Source organism: Betta splendens, chromosome 22, assembly GCF_900634795.4.
Source record: "Betta splendens chromosome 22, fBetSpl5.4, whole genome shotgun sequence".
Lineage (NCBI taxonomy): Eukaryota > Metazoa > Chordata > Actinopteri > Anabantiformes > Osphronemidae > Betta > Betta splendens.
Window position 1 is genome coordinate 659,647 of NC_040900.2, and position 18,822 is coordinate 678,468.

At 44.3% G+C, this 18,822-nt stretch overlaps 2 protein-coding genes and 2 long non-coding RNA genes across 5 annotated transcripts; 2 read left to right on the forward strand and 2 right to left on the reverse strand.

The window, feature by feature from the left end:
• Positions 1-5,560: 5,560 nt before the first annotated feature.
• Positions 5,561-7,495, reverse strand: LOC129603561 (uncharacterized). The gene is made up of 2 exons (XR_008693547.1): positions 7,355-7,495; positions 5,561-6,179 (listed from the first exon to the last, which is right to left on the reverse strand). It is a non-coding gene; the product is annotated as an uncharacterized LOC129603561 (long non-coding RNA).
• Positions 7,496-7,730: 235 nt separating this feature from the next.
• Positions 7,731-10,076, forward strand: eapp (e2f-associated phosphoprotein). 2 transcript variants are annotated; one of them, XM_029139475.3, is made up of 6 exons: positions 7,731-7,872; positions 8,137-8,318; positions 8,462-8,569; positions 8,668-8,782; positions 8,883-9,011; positions 9,535-10,076. In XM_029139475.3, the coding sequence occupies exons 1-6, from the start codon at positions 7,793-7,795 to the stop codon at positions 9,827-9,829; spliced, it is 909 nt and encodes a 302-aa protein (XP_028995308.1). In that variant the 5' UTR covers positions 7,731-7,792; the 3' UTR covers positions 9,830-10,076. The 2 variants fall into 2 exon arrangements, with proteins under 2 accessions (XP_028995308.1, XP_028995309.1); XM_029139476.3 differs by having other exon boundaries at positions 8,465-8,569.
• A 359-nt stretch (positions 10,077-10,435) lies between these two features.
• Positions 10,436-13,257, forward strand: sptssa (serine palmitoyltransferase, small subunit A). Its single transcript, XM_029139478.3, has 2 exons — positions 10,436-10,787; positions 11,481-13,257. Exons 1-2 carry the CDS (start codon positions 10,685-10,687, stop codon positions 11,582-11,584), a joined length of 207 nt encoding a protein of 68 aa, XP_028995311.1. The 5' UTR covers positions 10,436-10,684; the 3' UTR covers positions 11,585-13,257.
• Positions 13,258-13,739: 482 nt separating this feature from the next.
• On the reverse strand, positions 13,740-18,610 carry LOC129603562 (uncharacterized). The gene is made up of 4 exons (XR_008693548.1): positions 17,545-18,610; positions 14,407-17,087; positions 14,245-14,303; positions 13,740-14,000 (listed from the first exon to the last, which is right to left on the reverse strand). It is a non-coding gene; the product is annotated as an uncharacterized LOC129603562 (long non-coding RNA).
• Positions 18,611-18,822: the final 212 nt, after the last annotated feature.

Genomic DNA, 18,822 nt, shown 5'->3' on the forward strand with positions numbered 1-18,822 from the left:
TGTGAACTGGTTTTATCCAAGCCGCGTTTGCTAACACAATCAACCCGCTGCAGCATTAACATCATCAACACTTTAACTTCAGACTCTGAATCATCATCAAACCTCTAAACTGTCCTTTTGACAAACTTTGCATCTGTTCAGCAGAGGCAACTCGGGCCGAGCCTCCTGCTCCAAACGGCCTTTTTGGCAGCTCAAAGAGGGAAATTTGGGGATTTGGCAGCTACACACACACAATGACAGACACACACTCACACAAGGAGACAGCAGCCATTGAAACCTTGACATTGTGGCGCCAAAAGAGACTAAATGTTTTTTCTGTCCTGCTGAGACATTATTCCATTTATACCAATGACACACACACACACACACACACACACACACACACACACACACACACACACACAGTCATTAATGACACCGAGGTCTGAGCTGAGAGCTGAAGAGTGACAGACAGCTCGTTAAGATCGTCATCACGCTGAGGCCTGCACCTTGTTAGTGCAACACACAGAAACACAAAGCGCACACACTCACCCGAACACACACTCACCAACAAAACACACTCACACACTTACAAAACACACTCAGAGTGTTTTTTCAGACATGCTGGGTTGAAGCACTGGGCTTTGTTACTCCGACTGAATAGAGGCCCTGAGAGGCTGTGTGTGTGTGTGTGTGTGTGTGTGTGTGTGTGTGTGTGTGTGTGTGTGTGTGTGTGTGTGTGTGTGTGTGTGTGTGTGTGTGCGCGTGTGTGTGTGTGTGTGTGTGTGAAGTCCTTTAATTTTTACCTAAAGATGTTGGTATTTCAAGTTTAAATTGTGAATGACTTAAAAAGTGAGTTTGACTAAAAAGGAGAAACATAAATTAAATTCATGAAACTAAATCAGAGGTTTTTTGTTGATAAAGTTAACATCTGTCTGTTAATTTTAATTTTTTTTTAATATTACCTGCAGCAGCAAACAAGATGTGATGAAACATGACGGACAATTATAATTTCATCATATTCTGATATTAAACCCACAGATTTCATGTCATTTTAACATCATTTAAAATATTGTTCTATTACAAAAATTATATATAAATAAATAAAAATGTAAATTAATTTTGTTGCATAACATTTTCTTTAATATTTTAATTATTTATTCATTTATTATAAAATATTTATTATTTATTGTCAACAGCATCCTTTTAAATTATTTTATGTTATTATTTTCTATTGTGATATTGTTTAATTTCTTATTTTGCTGTTGTTTTCTTTTCGTTTTAAAAAATTATTTGAGCGTTTTTTTAAATTTAAGTAGGCACTATTTGATTATTTATTATTATTATTCTTTTCTTTAAAACATGAAATTTGGATTTTATTGTTTGTTTAAAGGTTTATTATAAGACTTTACCTTAAAATAAAGGTAAATTAAATTAACCTCTAGCTACACTTTGTATAAAACTTGATACTAACTTGTTAAAAAAACACAATTAACTGAATAAATTCAAACTGACATTTAGTTTGAAGAGTGTATCTGTTTCTGTTTGTAGTTTTGTCTGTGTGAAAGCTTTTTCTACTATAATAAAATTAAATTGTGCTGATACCACATTTGCACCTTCTTACGCTTCAGTCCAATAGACATTTGGTCTGGAAGACAAAAACATTGAACAGATGTTTAAAATAATCTCATGCTCACAGCTTGATAGACAAGATTCCAGAACAATAAAAACAACGCTGTTAAAGACGAGATTCACTTGTTTTATTTAGTTGAATTCTTTATTTTGAATGTCACCAAAAATAAAACTTATTTTTAGCGAATCGATGCTTGAATGTAGTTATTTATAAGGGATAAGGGATTATTAAGGTGTGTGAGACTGTTCATACACACTCACATTGTATTTGGTCGTCTGTCTCACACGCACACACACACACGCATGCATGCACACGCACGCACGCACGCACGCACGCACACACACACACACACACACACACACACACACACACACACACACACACACACACACACACACACACACAAAGGCCTTCCCCCAACTCTCTCTCTTTAATTGGATTGAGGTATCAGGAGGTGTCAATCAAATGTCTTCACCAACCGACAATCTCTTCAAAAAGCTATTATGTACAGCAATGGACCCCAGGGGCCACTACACACACACAGACACACACAGACACACACAGTGAGAGAGGAGAGGAAGGTAATAATTAGTTGTTGGTGGTTTGATGGGCGCTCCTGACACCTTGAGGCCACAAGAAAATGTTCTCACAGCTCTGTGTGTGTGTGTGTGTGTGTGTGTGTGTCCTGTCGCACCACTAGGAGTCTTACTGGCTTGGAGTCAACTCAGCACTTCTGCTCTGTCAGGGGATTGAACTCGCAACCTAAAGCTTCAGGGCAGAGTCAGGTTGAGGTTTGCGCAGATCCTATCAGGAACAAAAACAAGCGCTATAAGGCAAACTACTAAGTAGCACCGAGCCTGATCTGTTCAGGCAGCGTCATCCTCAGTGGACGATTAGTGTCATGAATGATGGAATCTTGACTAAGCTTCATCTGACCTTGTTGATGGCGACGGTCCGGCCTCCAGCCCCTGATGGAGCAGCGTGGAGCCAAAGGCAGCGACCCGGGGAACCAGAGACGGTTCTGGTGGAGGACAGTTCAGTCCAGTCCACCTTCAGCCGGGAGCAACACTTAGTGTGTTGAAAGCAAACATGCCGCCTCCGATCAGGCGTCACCGCTGCTGCAACAACATGCGACGCAGACTGTCAGACGGCATCTGCTCAGCGCTGCACAGCAGCAGGGTTGAGGGTTCAACTCCCACTGCTGCTCAGTGGAGGTGATCAACATTTTCTACACGCAATGCTCAGATTCAGTTTGTACCAACTGGACAGGGTGAGTCTGGTTGACCCAGTACAAACCACCAGGGAAAACAGGACGCGACCCAGCAGGCGTCGGTCCGACACCTGGTTCCTTCACTGGCCCGTTACCAGTCCGCGGAGGTGAAGGGTCCAGTTTGAGCCGCGCTGTCCTCCATTTTTTCCCAGGTGCTGTGTTTGACGTTCTGCTCCAGGGATGTGGGCTGATGTGTCGTCATGCATATGAGCTTGTGTACGTCTGTGTGTGTTGGGCCACCTGCTGTGTGTATGCCTGTTCAGCTGCTCTCCCACTGAGTCTGCAGCCAAATAATACTTCATTAAAATACCAATAAATACTCCAAAAAATCACTCCAACACCCACAGAGAAAGAAACTTAATTAAAATACCAATAAGCAATTAACTTAATTTCATCACCCAATAAATAACCAACTTCATCAAAATACCAGGCAGGAGCCAACTTCATTCAGAAACACCCAATCAGACGCAGTCAAAGGAGTGTGTGTTGGTGTGTTTGTGTTTGTGCAACATGCTGCTGAATGTGTGTGTGTCCTTCTGTACGTGTGTGATTTACATGGAAATAACCCAGGACGCGCTCCGAAAGTTTCTCTCCCCAAACGACGAGATCCGTTTCATTCTCCCTCCGTTCATCCCACGTTCACCTCACAGCTGGACTTTTGTCTCTCTCCGTCGCCTCCTCTTCTCCTTTCTGTCTTTTTCGGGCGTTCTATGGTTTGCTCTTCCTCCTTTCTCTCTCTCTCATGCTGCCTTTTTCTTTTTTTCCGCTTGGCATCTCTCTGACATGCTAATCTGGATCCATTGGAGGAAGCAGAGAGAGAGAAGCACAACAGAACAAGCAAAGTCTAAATCTATGGATGTTTGAATGAGAACATGGGAGAAGTAAGGACGTGCTGATTTACATGTTCATAAGCATATTTATTAACTCTGACCAGAAATGTACTGCACATTCACGGTCTGGATGGGTTCAGGAGTCCAGTCAAGCTACTGCAGTGGTACGATGGTCAAAGTTAAGGCAAACAGCTGATTAATGCTGGAAAGAAGCAGAATCAAAGCAGCAGCAGCCCGACGAGAAGGAGAGAAATAATGAGTATAAAAGGAAGGAAGGAAGGAAGGAAGGAAGGAAGGAAGGAAGGAAGGAAGGAAGGAAGGAAGGAAGGAAGGAAGGAAGGAAGGAAGGAAGGAAGGAAGGAAGGAAGGGAACTGAGAATAGAAGGAAGGAAAGGTGGAAGGAAGGAAGGAAGGAAAAATGGAAGGAAAGAAGGATAGAAAGAACTAAAGATGTAATAAAGTAGGATGGAAGAAAATAAAGATGGAAGCAATGTCTACTAGGGCAAGAAGAATAGGATGAAGGCAAAGAAAGGAGAGTAAAATGGAAATGATCTGGCTGAAAACTGTTGGCACACACACACACACACACACACACACGGTTTCTGCTATATTCCCCAGTGTCAAAGGAACATTGAAAGTGCGAGGAAATAACAAGAGAGCGACTCATTTAATTTGACTTCATGGAGTGTGTGTGTGTGTGTGTGTGTGTGTGTGTGTGTGTGTGTGTGTGTGTGTGTGTGTGTGTGTGTGTGTGTGTGTGTGTGTGTGTGCGTGCGTGCGTGTGTGCGCTTCCATCTCGTCAGTGGCTTCCAGCGGATCACAGCTCGCCGACATGGGCTGATAATCAAGTCCCTGCACTTTTACATGGACGGAGGGAGCGAGCGGCTCCGGGTGACGGACGAGCGCGGCTCATCGGAGGTGGCAGAAGATAATGAAGCTCGGCCGTCTCCATGTTTGCAGCGCGGCCAACAGGTGGAGCCCACACTCTGAGAGCCCGAGCTGCAGCCCAGCCGGCCGAACCCTCCACGGGTGCGTTCAGGTACGGCTGGGACACGAGGAGCCAGCCCTCATTAAACCCTAATTTACAACAGAGCGAAGGACGCAGCTCTGAGCTAATGTAGAACAGTAAATGTCTGCCGCTGCCTCAGACAAATGCATATTTTTGAATATGTTGCCATGATTTTGAACGCCTGCCTATGCGTCACTCATCCTTCTGCAGGTGCAGGTGAGTGTTGTCATTTCTATTTGCTGCATCCTGCTTTTTACACGTATTACTGTAAGTGCTCCCGTGTCTGGGTTCACCGTGGCCTCCTCTTCCTCCGGACCTTCATTTGCCAGAGTGTGCCGGGTCTCAGCGGGACTCCGGAGCACGTCGCTGTGTGACAGATAGACTGACAGATCCATCTATGTGAGAATGTAAAATAACACAACCTGTACGGACGCAGTCATCACACGAGCTCTATAGGAACCGGCAGGAATGTGGATAAGGAGGTTATGTGCGAGGACCAATTTATTTTTCTTGGCAGGGTGGGAAGGCCTCTGAGACGCGGTTCACATGTCCACGTCACAGCACTAGCTCAATCATGAAATGCTTCCAAACTTCATTTAGACGCGAGGCCACATGTGGAAAGACGATCAAAGCCGCCAGCGCCTCTGCATGGAGCCCACGCCAGCGATCAGGCCTAACGAATGCACCTTCATTAGCGCATTCCCAGTGCATGCTGGGTAGTTGTCTGCTCCCACGTAAGGCACGCGCAGGCGACAGCAACCTGGGACCAAGAACCGGGAGCCCGGCGCCGCTCGCACCTGATCCAATATCTGAGTCGTTGAGGGACGAATGTGAAATGCTTTGATTTCTTTAGCCATGAAACAAGATGATTTTATTAGAATCTGTTGTGACTGAAATCATGAGCAACTCGTCACCAAATGCTGGATCAGCCTGGAGCCGTGGCTGCGCCCTGAGACTGGAGTCGTAGTCATTTTAAATATGACTTCATGGCATGCGAGTATTTGTGAAGCTTTGTTTCCCTCATGACCTCCTCGTGACCTCTGACCCTTTCCCAGTTTCCTGACCACCACCAGCCTCTCGTCCCCCTTTGGCTCTGGAGCATCAGAGGCACCAAGTGTGTGACGGCCGGCGTCCGCTTTGACCAGGACACACTCCTCCTTCCCTCGCAGCGACGCTTCCACATCCTGTTGTCTTGGATAACAGCTTCACATAATTATCCCTCCTCACCAAAACTCTGTTTTTCTTCTCCTGCATGAAATTGCTGTGTATCGCTGAAAATCCATTGAAAGCTTCAAACAAAGAGGAGAAAAAGCAACTGTGGCTGCAGCCTGGATTCCTCCACACACACACACTGGCCATTGTCTTCTCTTCCATTATCAAAGCCAGCACTGCGTTTTTTTTCCGGTGTGTGTTTTGTGGTGGCGGGGGAACCGACACCCAGTGGGAGAGCCCGCCTGCCTGCAGGGGGACAGATGGGTGTAATTATGTTATTTTTACCTCCTCTAGGAGCTGCTGCCAGCTCGGGGAAATTAGCATCACACCTGTGTGTAATTGGCTAAATTAGCTTGTCGAGCAGCAGAGCTGAGACAGAGGTGGACGGTGAGGTGTGTGTGTGTGTGTGTGTGTGTGTGTGTGTGTGTGTGTGTGCGTGTGTGGTGGTGGTGGGGGGGGGCAGAGGAGGCAGGTAAAATCAGCGAGGAGCTGCTGGAGAAGAGGCCGTCAGAGGGAGCGAGCTGTCACCTGGAGCGAACATGTCCGCACACAAACGCACACGATGGAGGACACACACAAAACAAACAGCACACAGAGAGGAACACAAACAGAGGGAGACGTAAACACACAAACACATCCACACTGTGTGACTTTGTGTGGTGTCTGCTCCTGTGCCTTCACTGAGAATTCAAGTGACGCGAGTCTGGTTTCACTAATGAGTCACTGATTCGCAGGACACAAACAAGACCCGACGACGTGACGCTGTAGCTGATTCGTCCTGATCCGTCTGAGGTTCTGTGGTTCTCCTCATGTCCAGTGTTTGGGTTTAACCGTGTCCAGTGTGATGTTAAGTAATGTTGCCATGGTGACGTCACAAATAGAACCACTAAGTGTTTACTGCTTGTCTCCACACAGATTTGATGTATTTCCCCCTTTTTTTTTACCTCATTCTTGTCAAAGCCAAATGACACAGAACCAACCAGAAAAAATGTCTCTATATGTTACAGGTTTCTTCCTGTTTTATTCTTTACCAATATTTTATCCTTGATGTCTGGTTCTGATGTGGACTTCATCGGGTACTGAGGAACTCAGTATTAACATTGTAAATTATGGCAGTAATAGATAGAATACCTTCATTGTCCCGCAATGGGCAAATTACTAATAATAATAACAAAATACCAGCTGCAGATTGACTTTGTGTTCGATGTGATGTTGCTTGAAACCCAAGCTCATAATAATAATAATAATAGTAATAATAATAATAATAGTAATAATAATAATATTAATAAAATAACTGCACTGCCTTGACAAAGGCCTAAATGTGATGGAAGTGCAACTTCTGGAGAAAGCAGTGGTTGTGACCCACTGAGTTAATGCTCACATTGGATTGTTGGAGAAGGACGTCTATAAGCAAAACTCACTGTACAACCGTTCTGCCCGCCGTCAGAACTCTCCGTCTCCGTCCCCGTGGCTGCTGAGGCGCAGAGATCAGCACGTGTGATCTGTTGGCTCCACCTGCTGCTGATCGGTGCTACAGCAGTACATGCTGCGTCCTGGATGAGCCGCAGTCTACGTCCTGAAACCTTCCACGCACTGTTAGGAGCCTCCCTGTCCTGGTGCCAGAGTATTATCTGGGCGTGATAACCAGCACACCGCAGAGTTGATTTGATTGTATTTTTCATGTTGGCGTGTCTCGGGTTAAAGCACCGCTCAGGTCAGAAGGAGGCACTAACAGGCACCAACTTCCGTTTAGCGATAAAAAAAACCCACGAAGAAGAAGGGGGAACCGGATGCTAGGAATTGCTGGCTCTCCAGCGACCGATGTTGTTGTAGTAATTGGAGTTTAGCAAATAGGCAAAATGAACAAACTGAACAAATCACAGGAGTTCGACTCATATGAAATTGAGGAGCCGAGCGACGAGGAGCGAGCAGCCAGCAGGTAAGAATAAAGGGCAGGCAGAGCCCAGGGTTAGCAACACGAGGCTAGTTGCGACTTCGAGCTAAATGCTAACATGTAAACAAACTGGAGCCGAAGTCACCGCCAGACAGGTAAAACAGGCGCATAGTTCAGCACACACATTTTCTGTAACAGGTTGAGGTTGGACAAGTGATTAAAATCGTTTGGTCCATAAAGATCAGTATATAGTGTTAGTCAGCGGTTTTATCTCCCATCGTGTTGAGCAGTGTGACGTCAATGTTTTAGTTCAGAAGACGAACTGGACGTGCTGCTCAACGGGACTCCAGAACAGAAGAAGAAGCTCATCAGAGAGTATCTGACTGGGGAGAGCGAGTCGTCTAGCGGGGATGAGTTTGAGAAGGAGATGGAGGCAGAGCTCAGCTCAACCATCAGGACCATGGAGGGAACCTGGCGGCCGCCGGGACCAGGTACCACTCTAAACAAAACCGGTTTGCAATGCATGGATTACAGAGCATAGATGGTACAGTTAGGATTCCAAACATGATTTGGAGTTGGAGTTTACTCTCTGGTAGTGACAGTATTCCAATGAGTGTGTTCATTTATACCCCAGCAGAAACTTTAGCAGGTGGAGTTGGAGGCAGTGGTCCAGTGCTTCATAACCCACGGATGTATGATAAGGTCTACTTTGACTCTGACTCAGACGAGGAGGATACACCAAGTGAGTATGAAGACAACCCCACATTGCTCATTAAGTGGTCACTGGTTTCTGTGGATACACCCCATCAGTTTTGTTGAAACTGCCTACTTACTGTTCAGGCAGCTCCACCAGCCGGAGGCAGAGACGCCGAATCATACCCACAAATGATGAACTGCTGTATGACCCAGATGAGGATGACAGGGACCAGGCCTGGGTGGACTCCAGGAGGAGAGAGTAAGACACTCAGATGGAATTTGATCGCATAAACTGTTTGTTTAACTAGAACGCACTGATAGAGCAAAGACATGTTTTGCGCATTTCGCTTTATGTGCAGGTACAACTGCAGAAAACGACCAGCGGCTGCACTAAGATCTAAGAATCATCAGACTCAGGGTTTGCCAAACAGTGATGCCATTCTCAACTGTCCTGCCTGTATGACGACTCTCTGCCTCGACTGTCAGAGGTGAGATTTCACATCTGATAATAAGAGTCACAGTGAGGCTTGCGGTATATTATCATGTTGAATCTGCATGCACACATCATGACTGGACTCAACCACAGCTTTTCAGAATTTCTGTTTTTGGTTTGTTTAATCAACATGTTTCTTACAACTCATCAGTGTCAGAGTGAAACGTGAATATGATCTTTTTCTAAAGGGTGTGTTTTGAGATTCTAAGGTGTGGAAAGTTAGAGGGGATTTTATCTATCAGATATATAACAGAGCTACACCCTACCAACCATTTAGAGCTTTTTCAGCTTTTGTAAAGCAATTGTCTTCCTTCGGGGCCCACCGTACTTATCTGTGGGCCCCACGTGATATCTTCTGTCGTATATTACAAGAAAAACATCAGATCTGTATATTTGAGAGACTGGATTCAGTATTTGGATTTAGTAGAGTATCTTTTATTGCTGATGTTATAAACTGAACTTACTGATCTGATACTTGTTTGTTAATTATGTTCAAATCTTGGCTTGTGTCCAATCAGGCATGAAAAGTACCGGACGCAGTATCGAGCTATGTTTGTCATGAACTGCACAGTGAAAAAAGACGAGGTCTTGCGCTACAAAACCCAAGAGGAGAAGAAACAGAGGAACAGGAAGAGGAGGAAGGGACAGAGAACAGAAATGGCAGCAGACAGTATTCCTGCTCTGACGCCGGCGGGGATGGAAGCTGATGAGGTTTACCACCCGGTGCAGTGCTCCGAGTGTTCCACGGAGGTGGCCGTGTTTGATAAAGATGAGGTTTACCACTTCTTTAATATCCTGGCGAGTCACTGCTGAGACAAGTTAAGCAAACTCTGTACAGGACCGTTATCATCTGCAGCCAGTTTGTTGAATGGTGATCGCAACAGTTTTAACCAGGTGTAATGTTTTTTTTTTAAGGTGAACTCAATGACTGCATGTACAGTATGTTAATCAAATGTCTTGTGAGAATCATAGAAAATTTCAAGTGAGGGTATTGTTTTTTTTCGGCTTCACAGAGAAGTTTTATCTGCCCTGAGCTGCTGATAAACCTATTGACATTGTTTTCACGTTGGTCTGTTTATTGTGCCTGACTCTGAGAAGTTTCTGGGTTGTGAAAGCAGCTGAAAGTCTACAAAGGCTAGTGTTTGACACCAATAATGTACCATATTTGTTCCAACTCTGTTCCCAGTTTCACTGAGACTGATACTGATATTTTAAAGTTATTTAAATCTGCTTTTTCATAGAAACACGATTTCCACAAACACGAGTTGTTTTACTGAAAGAGCTGCGGTTGTTCCAAAGTAATAGGGAGGGATAAAGCTCCACATCCACAGACATGATGTAAATATGTGGGTAACAGGGTCTAACAGCAACACAAGACCAGTTTTACAGTGTCTTAATAGTCTGTGTCTGTCTGTGACTGGCTAGTTAACATCTGCTGATCAGACACGTTATCGCTGCATGTAAAACCTGTACGTGGTCCTGTCACCCAGGACTTCTCTTATTTTGAAATCCGGATGTTGGAACTCCCTGCTCTGCGTCAGACACGTGCACCCCGACGCCGAGTTGCAATTGGCTGAAAGTGAGCATCTTCTGATCTCCCGTCACGCGCTACGGTATAGTCCCGTGGACAGGAAGCGAAGCTCGGTGCTGGTCGGTCCCGTCGGTATCATGGCTCTGGGGGACTGTTGGAAGCAATTGTCCTGGTTCTACTACCAGTACCTGCTGGTCACGGCCTTGTACATGCTGGAGCCCTGGGAGCGGACGGTGTTCAGTATCCTTTCACACGGAGCTAGCAGGCTAAGCTAAGCGCTAACATCGGATACAGGCTAAGCTAGCTGGGTGGAAGGGACTCATTTTTGTAAATAATATGAGTGTAAAGGGCTTTGCGGAGAATTTGGTAAATGTTGTTAACATTGCGATGATTTAATCCTGATTGAATTGGCACGAATTGATTCTTTTTGTTTGAGGACTGATTATAGTTGTGACGAATGCTGATTTATTATTAAAAGCTGAATCGGAATATATACTGCGGTGAAATGAGCCGCCGTTCGGGTTTAGAAACGTCTAACTGTATTCTACACTTATAAAAGTATAGCATGTGGAACTTGAAACGCAGGCTAAGGTGTCTGGCGGAAGTGAACGCGTCAGAGAGAAGCGGGTAGTTTTCATTCAGAACCCCACTCGTCGTCAGGCTGATGTGACGAAGGAGTGGAGCTTAATAATTAAAGTTATTGGCGGTCAGTGCACTGTGATGTGTGTCGGTGCCGTCAGCTTCACCGTCACATGTTAAGATAGATACTTTAATGATCCCTTTGGGGAAGCATGTTGTGCAGCATCAGCTTTTCCCTCAGTTTCTGTGTCTCACCTGCAGCTCAGGTGTGTTTGTGTGAGCTTGTGTTAGCGTGCTCTTGCGTAGTGTGCGTCTGATGGTACACAGTGTGTTTCCTTAGTGTCTCCTCCTCAGACTCCCTGCTCATCTCTGTGGCCGGTATGGCAGTTTACACCGGCTACGTCTTCATGCCGCAGCACATCATGGCCATCCTGCACTACTTCGAGGTCATTCAATGACACGCGGACTCCGTCCGTTACCTGCCTTCCCTCATGCCTGCTAGCGTGTTTCTGCTCGGTGTGATATGGGAGATTGTGTTTCCAGACCGGTTGGGAGGGAACTTCTCTTCTTTCCAAAGCTTTCATTATTTTCTTTTTTCAAAGGACCTAACACGTTGGACAAGGTTGTTTCCCGGTTCTGAATGTTTGGGACTGTGAACATTCTTTGGCTTTAAGAGGACCCGCGCTTGGCTTCACGTGTCCACTGCATCCCATCGTGTGACTGGACTGTAAACATCAAACCACTGTCTCAGTTTGACATAAAACTTTATCTATTCACTCCATGTTATGACTCAAATCTAGTTGTTAAAGCAGAATTTGGTACTTTAAAGGAGCCTTCACCAACATTAACATTTTCTCTGCAGCAGTGTTGAAATCTAGTGTTTTCACACAGTAAAATAATAGATGTCAGAGTTTACGTGTAAACTCCTTCAGCAGCTTACTGAACTCTTTTTTTTTTTTTTGCAAAAACAAAGCAAGTCATCTTGAACAAACCAGTTTGAGGATTAACCTTTAGACACATTTGTTGGCAACACATTAAGCACAGAGGCCTTGAAAGAAGCCCTCTGGCCTCTGTAGCGTTTAGTGATGGACCAAGTTACAATCAGCCGATAAGGCAGATTTTTATCTGTTCATTTTGTTTTTGTTTAAGCAATGAGACAATATAGGCAGGATGAAGCCGTGTTCCCCTTTTGTAAATCACATCCTAAAGTTGTTGTGGCTGATGAAGGAGCTTCCTGTAGGCAGAGAACAGCTCCCTCACATGTTCCAAGATAAACTGCAGCTGTTCTGATAAAAAATTACTCTGTGATGAATTTTCCTGGCTTTTCTTCAGTGTTTTCCTTTTTACCAGGAAGCGGTAGAGAGTTTTACAGCTTTATATAAAACCTAATTTGGATTAAATAAGCAGAGAAGAAACACTACTTCTGAATCAACCAGAAGAAGGGGTTGAGGTTATAATGGGACAGTGTTTGGCTGTATGTGGTGGAGAGAGTTTGCTTGGATGAATTCAAGCCTAACAGCTGTTTTGTTTTGTGTATATAGAGAACAGCTGCTGAAACACCCATATGAGAGTCTGTACCATGGTGTTGGGACCTTTACTGCTCTGTAATCTATCACTACCCAAGCATTGTGTTATTTGCACATTACTATTTGGTTCTCACAGTCATCAGCAGCTGCTCAGGTCTGCCATCACTGATTCTGTGCAGCAGTGAACTGTTAGATGCTTCATGTGCCTAAACTCTGGAGGTGCTGGTCCCCAAATCCTCTGAATGAGCCAGTGCAGGAAATGTGTAACTGGTCAGGAAGAGGGTGAAAATGAAACGTGTCTGAGTGTTGGTGAGCAGGAATGTGAAGGTGATGGCAGCCAGCTGGTCCACCTTTAAATTCTATCTGAAGGCTCACGTCAGGTTGGTTGTCAAATGTCAAAGGTTCAGTCTGTGTTCGTACAGATATCCCTAGGAAAATTGTGATTTTTCTTCACTTGCACAATAGTGTACTGTTTTGTGTATATACTCTTGTACACATTTGTAAAGTTTTTTTAAATCTGTGTTGAGCTTATATTAATGAGTTGTTTTGTGACCTACTGATGCTAAATAATGTTATATAAATCATTAAAGGGATATTTCACGGAACTTCCTTGTCATTTTGTAATTACATACTGCAATTTATAAAGTCGTTAATAGTGACGTGACTTCCCCTGTAGTACCATTGTGGGCCACACGGTGGAGGTGTTTCCATGTTTTAAAGCTGCATCACATGTTTACGAATAATAATAAGCACAGAGAACAGTACAGAGTAGAGAAATACAGCGACAGAATTAAAAGATGATTAAAAGTTGTGTTGGCACAGTGCAGCACTATACACGTGGGTTTTACTTAAAGACAAGCTTTATTAGAAAAAACATTTAAAAAAACTGTCGCTTAATGCACCATGAAGAAAAAAGACAATGATAGGCAGCCTTCAAGCATAATGTGAACTGAAGTCACAGCTTCAGTTACAGATAGATTACAGATAAGCTGTGACTTCAATAAATAAAATAAAATGCATCAATTGTTTAAAAATGTAAAGGAGACAAATTTACCAAAAACATATATTAGTATTGTTTCTCTTTTCGTATTATCATTAATGTTTATTGCACTGGATGTAAATTAAGTTAATCTTATCTACTTATGTTGGTGCAGCATGAACAGATGTATAAATAAATAATATAAGTAACAAATAACTACATCAATTAAGAAATAATCATTTACACCCTCAGATTAGTTTAGTTACTCATTACTTTTACAGAACTGAACTCTGGCATTTACTGAACATCACTGACTGTGTGCATCTGTGCAGCAGAATGTGACGGACCCTCCTGCTGTTCTTCCACACTCTGGGGCAGAGGGGAGATAATAATGTCAGTGTACTTGAAGATTTACATTCTTTAGGCTACGCAACACCAACATCAGAAAGCATGTGATGTGTATAAACTGTATTAATATCACCTCTGTAGACCACTCTGTGGCAGAAAATGGTTTCATTATCCTCATAGTCCAATAAAGAGACGAGCATTTGGTAAGAGTAAACTTTCTAAAACTACTTATCATAATTTAAGCTTTATTTAGTAGCATACTTACAACAGCCTGGGCTTCTGTTGTGACAGGAGGATCCAAGAGGCTGATATTACAATCAGAATCTAAAAAGAACCCAACCCAGAATCTAAGAAATTGATATATCAAAAGTAGCCTATGTAAAAATTCAATTCAATTTCAAAATTCAATTCAAAATTCACCTCTTACATTTTACAGATGCACTTGTATCCTGAGGAGTGACTGGTTCTGATGAACTCCCTCCTTCAGCCCCTGCTTTCCAGTGTTCATGCTGAGGGCCATCTCCTCTGCATGCGTCAGTGGTGGAGGTGCAGGTCCTCTTGAAATATGTTTTTATATTTCATTTTTAGCCACGTTCTTTTTATGCCTGCAGGATTGCACCTACGTAAAAATTGAAATCAAATTCTTATATTATTACATCATCCATTTTCTTAACCGTTTACTCCCTAGTGCGGGGTCACGGGGGAGCTGGAGCCTATCCCAGCTGGCTGCGGGCGAGAGGCAGGGTACACCCTGGACAGGTCACCAGTCCATCGCAGGGCAACACATAGACAGACAACCATTCACTCACACACTCACACCTACGGGCAATGGAGAGAAGCCAATCAACCTAATGCACGTCTTTGGACTGTGGGAGGAAGCCGGAGAACCCGGAGAGAACCCACGCAAACACGGGGAGAACGTGCAAACTCCACACAGAAAGGCACCAGGGCCGCCTCCGGGAATCGAACCCAGAACCTTCTTTCTGTGAGGCGACAGTGCTACCCACCGCACCACCGTGCCGCCCATTATTACATCAGTGTTGGCTAATTTTTAAAAACGTAAGTAGATGTAATAATTGCTCTACATAAAACGTATTGGATTATTGAATTATCATTACTTTACAAATCCCAAATCAACCACACCAGGAATTTAAAAAAAAAGGTTGGACATAACACTGCACTTTAATTCATACAAAAATCGGTATTTTATGCAATGACTGAAGTAACTCCTTGGATGAGTGAAAAATTAAGAACGACTCATTACTTTACAAGTGAAACATAACAACAATACTAACATTATTTAGTAATTAGTTTAAACCAACTCTTTTTAGCTGTTCTGAAACCGAAAACTCCAGGTTTTCAAACTCATTGAAGTCAAGCCAGAGTTCAGTTTGAACTCAGAGTTTGTTAAACCTCCTTCTTGCGGGCCCCAGACCGTTTATACCGCGGAGGAGCGTCGTCATGTTGAGCCGTAAATGCTTTGGGTTTTGAGGTCAGCTACTGACTCATTCTGAGAACACATGTGTTCCAGGTGGTTGAACTCTATTCTTGACAGCAAAATAATGGAAAGTATTTTTTACTTGGCCACAACAATCGAAACACGCTCGTTTCAATTTTCCCGCTTCCTATTGGCTAATCGCTGTCTTTACGTTCCTTCTGATTGGCTAATGAACTCTCAACAGCGGAACTTCTATGGAGCAGTTTTAAGACGCATGTCTGATGACGTAGAGCCTAGCAGGCTGCGATGTGACGTCAGTGTGATCTTCGCGAACCAGGCACTGGGCTGTACAGTGCGTCGGGTCCAGGTCCTGGATCAGATGTTGGGTCATCTGCAGTTCTGCAGTTGTGTTTCTACGTCTTCGCGTCCTGTCGGTCGGTGTTGCGTCACTGAACAGCACAGTGAGCGTTGGTTGTGGGCTTCGAGGCGCTGGGTTCATTTTAAAAGGCACAACGCGTCTGTGGCTCCATGTTCTCTCGCTGTGCGTACGTGTGAATCGCTCCATCGTCTGAGTTAACCAGTAACCAGACCTGCTTCCTGTCTGATCTGCCAGCGCCAGGAGGGAAGAGCCGTTCCCTGCACACACTGCACAGTGCGGACGTGTCGTAATTTGAAGAAGAATGCGGGAGGTTTACTTTTACTCGCATGGTGTTTCTGGAGGCTGATATTCACGCTCATAACATCAACAGCTTATTTTCCCCATCAACAAAGTGTTTACTCCGTGTCAGGGAGGATGGGATGCTGTTTCGCTTATGAGCAAGTTCACTTAAGGTCATATATGATACGAGTGGCAGCCACAGGATCAGGCGTCTTCTCTGTGGGATTTATCTTCTATCCACACAAACTTCCTGACCTTTCTTTTACTGGCAGTGTAATTAGCCTCGCTGTGAGGTCACGTATCTTTTTCAGGAAAACCATGTTAACATTCATACTCTGCTGTTTTTGTCATTTGGCCCACCCAGATTTTAATCTTGCTGGTCTTGGGGTTTGAACCGACAACCTCCTGGTGACTCGAAGTCTGCCGATTAGTCTTTATCCTTAATCTCTCAGGCATGAAAACATAGAAGATTTCACTGAACATAGAAGATTTCACTGGTTTATAGCGTGAGTATCAGCAGTGTCTTTATTCTCTGGCTTTGTTCTTTAGTTTTGTGATTCAGACTGATGATGATTAACACACTGAACAAGGAAAACTCCTGGAAACCAGACTTTATATTTCGGATATTAGAGTTAGAAGCCACTGGTGTGTTTGTTCTGTCAGTGAGTGAAGCTCAGCTTCTTCTATGTTGTCTGTTTTTTCTACCTTAACGTTACTGGAAGCTCCTGCACACTTGACTTTGTGTGAGTGCAGGTGGCGTGACCTCTGATTGCTGCTTTCTTGGAGTCAGGATGTGCCTGCAGACCATTGTTCAGACCATTGTTCAGACCATTGTTCAGACCATTGTTCAGACCAGGAGCTCTGCCCGTCCCCACACCTGTCCAGACGCCGGTGATGGTTAATCGCCACCAACCGCAGCCTCGCAGGAGATGAACCTTTCCTACTCTGTGCTGGGCTGCAGCTGTTGAACCACAGGATGCACATTAACAATGATTGATGACGCAGATCCCACCTGTAGTGTGACAGATAGAATCAGTACTTTATTGGTGTAAACTCTTAATTTTGTTCTTCATTGTCAGAAAAGGATAAATTAATTTACCCACCATTAAATGATGGCTTGACAGACTGGATATTTAATGTCTCATTTAATCCATGTTGTTCATTGTGTCATAGTTTAAAGGTTGACTAAATATCAACATCATCATCCAACTTATTCATAACGTGGTAACATGATGACTGCTTCTGGGATCACATGACACCCTCATTTTAGGCTTCCTGGATCATTTTAGGAAATTCCAACTGGCTACTGTTCAGGGTCCAAAACTGACTCGACTGAACACTGACTTCTTTGACTCGTCGATTACATTTTTTTAAAAGGCTAATAATCTGATCGGCTGAAATCACAAGACACAGGAGTCCCAGATGCCGAGTCCATCCTCGCTTGGGAAGCAGAACTGAGCTGAACTCACCAAACCTTCCTGCTCCCGACCTGCCTCTCTGAGCAGGAACCAACGCAGGCCCGGTGGCGGTACCGTGCTGCCTTGCTCCGGGCCCTGCGGCAGAGTTGGCACCAGTGGCAGGAACCCGTTGTGTGTTGAGGCTCACGTATGCAAACATTCCACAGAGATGAAGCTCCAGGCAGCGAGCGGCTGTGTCGATGAGGCACGATGTGACACGTCTGCACTGGCTGCACAAACACAATAACTGATATACACTTTCCTTATTAAGGATTCAGTGATCTGATAAGAGGGTTTGTTTTCCACGTGTCCCTGAATGCACCAGGTGGTGCAACATGTGCCAACATGTGATGGTGATGATGGTAACAGGCAGTAATTATAGAGCGATACAACAGCCTATCACTAATTCTATCTAGACTTTTATTGATTAGAGCTGCAAAATATCCAAAAGCAGTAAATATTTCCCCAAAGCCTTCAGGACGTCATCACAGGTTGTTTGGTTCGACCAGAAGACAAAGTTTCTTCATGTCCTAATCAGACAAATTCTAAAGAAATTCACCCGTGAGAAGCTGAATCTTAAATAAATGTTTGACATTGAACCTGATAAAGTTCCAAAAGGACGAGAGCTGGATTCCATGATCAGTGCTGTCAAAAGCATTTCCGTCCACTCATTAAAAGCTGACTATTTCAGGTGACTGTATACACTAAAATTAAATAAATTGAATTAGTTCCAATTGTGGCAATAATCCAAAGTTTATTTCTGCTTTCTCCCCTCAATGCTAAATTTTGCCCAAACTCCAAATCTCAACATCATCCTAAATGACTGTTTAGAAGCCGCTTCCTCCGTTTCCAGTTTTAGAGCGCTGCTCCTCCTTTATCTCGTCCCTCTGCTCCGGTACCTTCCGGTTCCGCCTCCACTGGCTCCTGGTCATTTTGCTGATTATCACGCGCTGATTCCGGTCCTGGTTTGTCGCGTTCTCGTTCGGCGGCGTGTGCCGGTCCGGTCCGGTCCGGTCCGTTACAAAACTAACCGCTTAATTAGAAGTGCTGGTGTGAATGTAACGTACATTAAAGGATAAAAATGAACGTGAACTTCGTGAACCTCAGCCGCTGAGTTCAACCTCGTCATTCAGGTGAAATTAAAGCGTCAGTCAGCACGCCGCATCCGGTCCAGATACTTTCAAATTAAAAGCCTCTTTAATAAAGCGGGGGATTGCTGTTGGCGTAAGGAGGAGCTGCCGGGCTTCATTACCACCTGCTCTCTCCTGTGTTTCTGCCTTTTTCTGACGC

Excerpts from the sequence above, each read along its gene's own strand:
- eapp (XM_029139475.3), top strand. The coding sequence starts at position 7,793 with ATGAACAAACTGAACAAATCACAGGAGTTCGACTCATATGAAATTGAG. Across the intron at positions 8,570-8,667 it reads AGACGAGGAGGATACACCAA|GCAGCTCCACCAGCCGGAGG; the intron begins GTGAGTATGAAG and ends CTTACTGTTCAG. Across the intron at positions 8,783-8,882 it reads GTGGACTCCAGGAGGAGAGA|GTACAACTGCAGAAAACGAC; the intron begins GTAAGACACTCA and ends CTTTATGTGCAG.
- sptssa (XM_029139478.3), top strand. The coding sequence starts at position 10,685 with ATGGCTCTGGGGGACTGTTGGAAGCAATTGTCCTGGTTCTACTACCAG. Across the intron at positions 10,788-11,480 it reads CTGGGAGCGGACGGTGTTCA|ACTCCCTGCTCATCTCTGTG; the intron begins GTATCCTTTCAC and ends TCTCCTCCTCAG.